Below are 7,330 nucleotides of genomic sequence, written 5' to 3'. Positions count from 1 at the left end.
TATTTTGCGTAATTAGACTCTTTCTACTCGCTACACATGAATCCATGCGTTCAGAACCAATTATGACTACGTTTTTCGGGTGTCATTGTGATCTGTTGCGTGGTATACAGTAGAATGCTATGATTTGCTTGATTGCCTACATCTAATAAGGATTTCCGTGGTTCTAAACCAAAGACTTCTCAGCATCACTTGGTCTTTGTTCTTGCCGTTGGTCCCGCAGCCTGGACTTGGTTTCCTTTGGCTCAAAATTTAGAAATTGCTGCATTTTTCTTGATTCCGCTGCTGAAAGAAGTTCTTCCCAAATTCGTATGAGCTTATCATGATGGCACACGCCGGGGCCACTTTAATAACACGGGGCATGAAACCTGCCGAATAACGGGAGAATATTTAAAGAGCGGAAAGGGAGAAAGAAGGAACTTGAGGTGGCAAAGATAGAGGCGCGCAGGAGCAGCGGAAGTGCTTTGACTTTACCTGCAAAAAGACCTCTTGTTCCTGATTCTGCTCGGATCCTGCGCATGGCTCCCCACGTGGAAGTTCTCTTAGATTTCTTCGATGAACCTGCAGAAGGGTATGAAGCAGTCATGTTACATGTATCTGTTGGCATTTTTTTTGTTGTTGTTCTACATATCACGCAGACCGGCTGCCATATCATTCTTTAAATATGTTTGAGGACAGACGGGTTCTATGCAAACTATGGCTTACGACAGAAAAAAAAAAAAGCTTTTAAAGGCTAGCAGGACATCGCATTTCAACACAACGTCCTTATCTGAAATGGAACGTTTGGCTGCTATAAGTCGAGGTCACTGCTATCCCAAAGCCATCCCCTGGGGACAGAAGGAGGACTTTCCCTTCAAAACAAGCATCCTTTAGAAGAGCGTCCAGAACGCCATGCGTTGTCTTCAAGAAGTTGCTGACTTACACCAGGAACCAGATTAATTATGTTTAAAAGTGGGTTTTTTTGTCTGTTTCCTGCATAGGTAGCAAGGTTTATTTAGAAAGAACATTATTAGGAAGACCTGGAAGAGTTAGTGTCACGTTGTTTCCAGTCGGGAAGGTCTGTGTGTCTCGGTGCTCACGCTACAGAGAAGGAAAAGCAAGGTCCCTGCCCACTAGGTTATAAATGAGCGGCCCCCCATCAGGGTACTCACCATGACTTGTCTCCACATCTCCCAGCTCTATCTGCCTCTGGGTTTTCACCACGTCAAAGGGAAGAGTGAGGATCGCTGCCACCTAGAAAGAAGAGGGAGATGGGAATTAGATGGCATTGGGGGAAATAAACCAGACAGTGAAAACGGGACAAGCGTCTTCCGACTCACCGCCCCGGACACGGCTCCCGCCGTGAAGCTGACCAGGGACGGAGACTCTGCGAGTTCCTGGAACGTACTCAGCCTGCGCTTCACCAGCTCGTAATTAAACCAGTAAAGAGCTACAAAAGAGACAGATCGACATTAATGTATCTCAGAAAGGGACACAATCCGTGACGGCAACAATTTCAGGGAGAGGTTCTATGGAGTAACGGGAGTTATCGGCTACAAAAAGAGGTATTACAGCGAGAACGAGAAACACGGAACACAGACATGTCTCAAGAAGGTGATGGCGGAAACATACTTTGTACAGCTTTATGTAACATCAGCACTGCACGAGGATTCATTTACCAGAGAATGGAACGTCTCTCAGCACTGTTGGTCCCCATCCCTTCCACAGAGACAGCCACCCATCCTGGGAGACGGATGAACGTAGACAGGCCCCCAGCTCCATGTAAGAGAGCTGTCGGGACTGCATCTTCGTGCGGATCAACTCCAGGGGACTGATGACTGTGACTGCCCCCACTGGAACATACAGGCGACAGAATTAAAACACACACACACACACGAGATATCATCTCACACGTGACACGGGCTTCCCTGTATACCCACATCGAGCGAGCGCTCCGGCAACGAGAGGAATGTGGCTTCCGCTGTATCCGAGATCATAGCGCAGGAAATCTCTGAGCCGGTCGTAACAAGTGAAGTATATAATGGTGGCAGGTACAGCCATCACCCTGCAGGGGGAGACAGAGAGCAGGTCTTTATTTGCATGCGAATGCACCATAGATTATTAGATGGGGGTATTAAAATAATACGGAAACGACACCCCAGATTTCATTTTAAAAATAAAAACGTCACAAAAGGGGGTGAGAAGCTGCAGCTTCTCTCCAAGAGGTAAGTAATGTACTTTCTTTGGTCATTCAGGCTTAATGAAAAAGTACTTTAATCCGCGCGCTTTGTTGGTAGGGCTCACTGGGGTGTAATGGATGTCATTCATCCCATCTTCTTTATCTTTGGCAACTGCAGACACCCAAGTGTATGGGCTATAGCCTAATGCTTTTTACATATAAAATGCTTTGAAATATAGAAATCTACCAAACGGTAGAGAAATAATTACCATGTACTGTCAATTGTTATATCGAGGTTCAGTAACACCTTATCATTGGTATTATCCTGCAGCGGGCCATGTACTTTACCAGGAGATATCGTGAGCAGCTATTATATATATATATATATATATATATATATATATATATATATATATATATATATATATATATATATATATATATATACACATATATCAAAGTCTCCTGTGTCCTCTATGATGAGTAATCGCGTATATATATATATATATACAAAATACTAGTAATAAACCCTTATGATCTTTAGATAAAACAGTATAAATCAATACAAAACATGACGCAAAAGGAGATTACGGCTCATGGCTCTATAAGTAAATATTCTATAAACAAACATTATATATATATATATAAATATATATATATATATTATCCCCTTAAGGACAATGGGCGGTCCCTAAACCCATTGAAAACAATGCATTATGAGCCCGTCATTGAGCTTTGTCATTAAGGGGTTAAATATTACTAAATTATTATTATTATTATTATAATCCAGGCTACATTTCAGCATTTATGAAAAGGTAGAATTAACTACGCATAAAAAGTTACTTTAAACATTACTAGTAACCGTGACAACCCGCACGGAAATGTATGCTTTATAAAGTCCTGCGGATTATCAGTATTCGGTGGTCCCAATGGGAGAGTAAGACTGAGAAATTCTATTTAGCATAGTGAATTTACAAATAATGTAGGCTGGGATAAGATAACACTTGAAGAAAAAAATATCATATGGAAACTATTTTGGAACAGAAAACTCTGTGCATGTTAATTACGTGCCACTGGGGACGGGGGGAAAGAAGGGGGGTAAGAGAAGTATTAAATCTCCTATACTCTTTTATGGAAGCGATCCAGAAGTCAGGGAGTCACCAGCATGGAATTAATAGCCCTGTCCCCATAATGTTAGTTCTAAGGCGTCGGGGCGACGGTACTCACAATGTAGGGGGCAGCCCACTCCAAAGGGATGTCAGCCCCTCATGGCGTGTGATCTTCACAAAAGCATCCTGTGAAAGGGATTTGAAAGAAAACAAAGGTAAAAAACATTTTCTTGATGTCCATCTATTTATACAAATATCGCTCTCAGTCCCATCATTAGATTCTCCTTCCCTATTGCCCCCCCTTCACAGAACCCGATCGGGTTGTGCCCTCCTCACCAGGGTTCCGCTGAAGTGAGTGGGAGCCCGGTACCAGGAACTGCAGACGGTGGCATGCTGGCACACGAACAGATGGTCCATCAGCCCGTTACAATAGAGGAAGCAGCGCCCTGGTGGAGGGTAATAAGGAAACAAATGAGAGACACTGCCTCGGTGGCCACCAGGACAGGCCGTCGGGTGGGTAGACACTGGGGATAGCGGGGGATATTTTACCGGACGTTAGGACAGCCAGTTATATAAAGTCTGGGCACAGTTGGTTGTACAGCAATGGGGAGAAAGCTGGGTATATACAGGGTGGGGGTTCCCAAAGCAAACTGCATTAAGGGCAACCCAACACAACGTGCCCCGGACCACCGCTTTGCCTTCGGGAACGTTATGGAAGCGGATATGAAGATCTACGGCAGGGGGTGCAGCGGAGACTGCGGGGGTAACATGAAAAGCCGGGGAATGTAAAAGCGGGGGCTCTGTTAGGGGAACGCATTATTCACAAGCGCAGCGTGGCGTGCATAGCGAACCCAACAAAAATACCCAAGCCAGACGTTACTCTAATCCCTCCAACGTGACGCCAACCCTTATCCAAGCCACACAACCGAGACATGTTGTGCGGTCTAATGGAGACCTACGCCTCACCATCAGGGACATTTGGAGCCAGATACCAGGGCGCTTAATGCACATCTGCCCCATCTTGTTTGTCCTAAAGCCACATCCCTAACCTATCTCCAACGGCAACCATCATCCTAAACCGAGACTATCACCACCAAGAAAGCTACCCGGGTAACGAGGGAGAACGAAGACGCTGCCTATGTGATAACAGTAAATATATGATGGCGTGTTATGACACGTAGGGTCACGGCACTTTTTTCCCCGCGGTTGGGTGGATAATCTGCATGGATATCGGAGGCTGTAATCGCGGTTGGTACGGTGTCGACGCTCTGCCTTGTGTACTCACATTTGGGGTGACGCATGGGGGGTGCCCAGGGAAGAGACTTTACAGACAAAACTGCAACACAAGAGGACACGATTAGGGCGACCGGATAATGCAGGGTGTTCTTTATTATTATATATAATCTATATATAATATCAGATGTACGGATATTCCCGCTCAGTGCTGGGTTAGGGATGCAGCGATGTCAGGAGCTTCATTAAAAGGGACTATTTAAAAATCTCGACCCTTCTGGGTATAAAGTGACAAGGAACGGGGTTAATCAGGCCAAGCGTGATAGAGAAAGCGAGAACGTAACGAACGGGGTCCGCCGCACTATACCTCCGGAGAGCGGCTTCCTCTGCGCCTGCAGTCTGATCTTTACTACGTCCAAAGGGGTCACTGAACGCGGGGAGAGAAAACGAGATAAGGAGGTCAGTAGCAGCAGGGAAGCTCCTCTTCCTCCTCGCTTTCCGACGTCATACGAGAATAATTCATACCAAAAAGCGAGGTGAGCAGAGCGCCGGTTCCGGACGCCAGGATCTGCTGGAATGGGGTGATCCCAGACGCGGGCGAGGAAGACTCCTCCGCAGCCATTTTTGTCCTGGGTGGAAAATGGGGGGATGAAAGGGGGAGCTGGGGGGGGAGAGAAAAGTTGGAGAAGAAATTAGGAATAAAAGAGAAGGGGTGAGATAAGAGAACGTGTAAAAAGTTAGAACGCGCATCCCGGTGGCTGCGCTCCCTCCTCCTCCTCTCTCTCTTATCTGTTCCCACCCTGGGCCAGGCGCGGCTCGCCAGGCATTGTAGGTCGCCGATAATAATGCAGGGGCCACAAAGGACAATAACCCCCCCCCCCCATACGATACAAGCGACTTATTACTCTCACCTGGAGTCTGTCTGAGGCTCAGATTTCCCCTCTTCTAGGTGACAAATTACACTCCGCACCATCCCGGTCACGACTGTGAGGGACAGTTACACGTTAATAGACATATTTACACTGCGGTACATTACATACACACACCTCGCTATACAGCTACGCGACACACACACACACACACATATATATATATATATATATATATATACACACACACACACACCTCGCTATACAGATATGTGATAAAGCACCGCTACAGTATGCATTCTGTCCGCACGCGAATCAGATTTATATTTGCTTTGTTGTAACGTAACAAATACAAAAAGGACACACAACTAAACAATGCCGCTCAGGGCCACGATACGCCGAGTCCACTGGCACGCGGTGCGATAACACACAAAACCACGAGCTGTGCCGCGTCACATTATATAATAGACTCATAAACACACACACTGTACACAATGCCCACAAAGTAAGTCACACAGCGCCATAAACACTATTCCACAAGCCTTTAAGAGCCATGTTATGGAAATCCACAAGCCATGCAACCTGGTCCATGCGCCAGACAGTGCCATGTTCCCCGGTGCCAAGTGCCAGGCAGTGCCATGTTCCCTGTGCCATGTGCCAGGCAGTGCCATGTTCCCCGGCACATGTGCCAGGCAGTGTCATGTTCCCCGGTGCCAAGTGCCAGGCAGTGCCATGTTCCCCGGCACATGTGCCAGGCAGTGCCATGTTCCCCGGCACATGTGCCAGGCAGTGCCATGTTCCCCGGCACATGTGCCAGGCAGTGTCATGTTCCCCGGTGCCAAGTGCCAGGCAGTGCCATGTTCCCTGTGCCATGTGCCAGGCAGTGCCATGTTCCCCGGCACATGTGCCAGGCAGTGCCATGTTCCCCCGCACATGTGCCAGGCAGTGCCATGTCAGGTGAAGGTGCCAAGTAGTGCCATGTCCCCCAGCTCCATATATTAAGCAGTCCCATGTTACCCGAGTCCACATGCCTGGCAGCGCAGATTAGTTGCGTTTACAGTCTGTTACACAAACCCACACAGCACATTACACAACTACACGGAACCCCCCCATGCGGGGCGCACACAATTGTGTCATTAACACGGCTAGACCAGTTGTGAACACATTTCCGAACACACAAAAATGCCTTACCCCGCATTGCCTGCCCGCTGGCACCCCGGGGCCCCGGGTCCTAAGGGCCACATGTCTGTGGCAGCGACCAGCCGGGACAAACCGGTCTGCGATCACAACAACATGTCAATCAAACCGAAGCCACGCCCGTTATGGAAGGAGCCGACCCCTTGGTACCTCCCAGCAGGCTGTGCGGCAGGAACAGGCGCTGGGTAAGCGGTGAGGGGTGGCCATTCGTGTGCTCGCTGTCTGTACGTAACCGCTGCATTTACTGCCCTGTCAGCCTCAATCAGGCGCGGACTGGCCATCAGACACACCGGGCATTTGCCCGGTGGGCCGCGGCGCGGCAGGGCCGGATTGATTTAGGGGCTGATGGAGCTGCAGCTCCAGGCTCCTACCTTAAAATAGGCCCAGTCAGGACCGGACTGACTGGGCCTATGCGGCCTCATTAACGCAGGGCATAAGGGGCACCTGCCCCTTAAGCCCGCCGCAACTGCGACCGGGTCCGCCACTCTAAGGGGCCTGGAAGCCCCCACCAGGGCGGCCGCACAGGACTTAAATTAAAACGTTTTTGTTAACTTTATTTAACATGGAGGATGTTAAAGGGATTAAACTAATCAATAGGTGGCGCTACACATTTTACACTCATGGTAAATCAAAGTATGTTCTTTTAGGTAGTTCTTGATACTAAGTTGCAATGAATACATTGCAAAAAGAAGCTGCAAATGTTTAACTATTTACTTGCTGAAATATATACAGTTTTATAACGGAATCATAGTAAATTCTATAGAAAT

The 7,330-nt window shown here is 47.7% G+C and overlaps 1 protein-coding gene across 1 annotated transcript; it reads right to left on the bottom strand.

Annotated features, from left to right (window-relative positions):
• Positions 1-249: 249 nt before the first annotated feature.
• LOC149280904 (mitochondrial glutathione transporter SLC25A39-like) lies at positions 250-5,119 on the bottom strand. The gene is made up of 11 exons (XM_089499891.1): positions 5,023-5,119; positions 4,865-4,924; positions 4,550-4,600; positions 3,601-3,710; positions 3,383-3,450; positions 1,917-2,041; positions 1,656-1,829; positions 1,317-1,426; positions 1,155-1,230; positions 472-558; positions 250-365 (listed from the first exon to the last, which is right to left on the bottom strand). The coding sequence occupies exons 1-11, from the start codon at positions 5,117-5,119 to the stop codon at positions 250-252; spliced, it is 1,074 nt and encodes a 357-aa protein (XP_089356017.1).
• Between the last annotated feature and the right edge of the window lie 2,211 nt (positions 5,120-7,330).

The sequence above is a fragment of the Sceloporus occidentalis genome, unplaced genomic scaffold (assembly GCF_023333645.1).
Source record: "Sceloporus occidentalis isolate IW3139 unplaced genomic scaffold, rSceOcc1.0.p SCAF_143, whole genome shotgun sequence".
In the NCBI taxonomy this organism is placed as follows: domain Eukaryota; kingdom Metazoa; phylum Chordata; class Lepidosauria; order Squamata; family Phrynosomatidae; genus Sceloporus; species Sceloporus occidentalis.
Note: the sequence above shows the minus strand (reverse complement) of the source record. Positions and strands in the feature narration are given on the sequence as shown.

Excerpts from the sequence above, each read along its gene's own strand:
- LOC149280904 (XM_089499891.1), bottom strand. The coding sequence starts at position 5,119 with ATGGCTGCGGAGGAGTCTTCCTCGCCCGCGTCTGGGATCACCCCATTC. Across the intron at positions 3,711-4,549 it reads CCCCATGCGTCACCCCAAAT|GGCGCTGCTTCCTCTATTGT; the intron begins GTGAGTACACAA and ends ACCCTCCACCAG. Across the intron at positions 3,451-3,600 it reads CTCACTTCAGCGGAACCCTG|GATGCTTTTGTGAAGATCAC; the intron begins GTGAGGAGGGCA and ends TCCCTTTCACAG.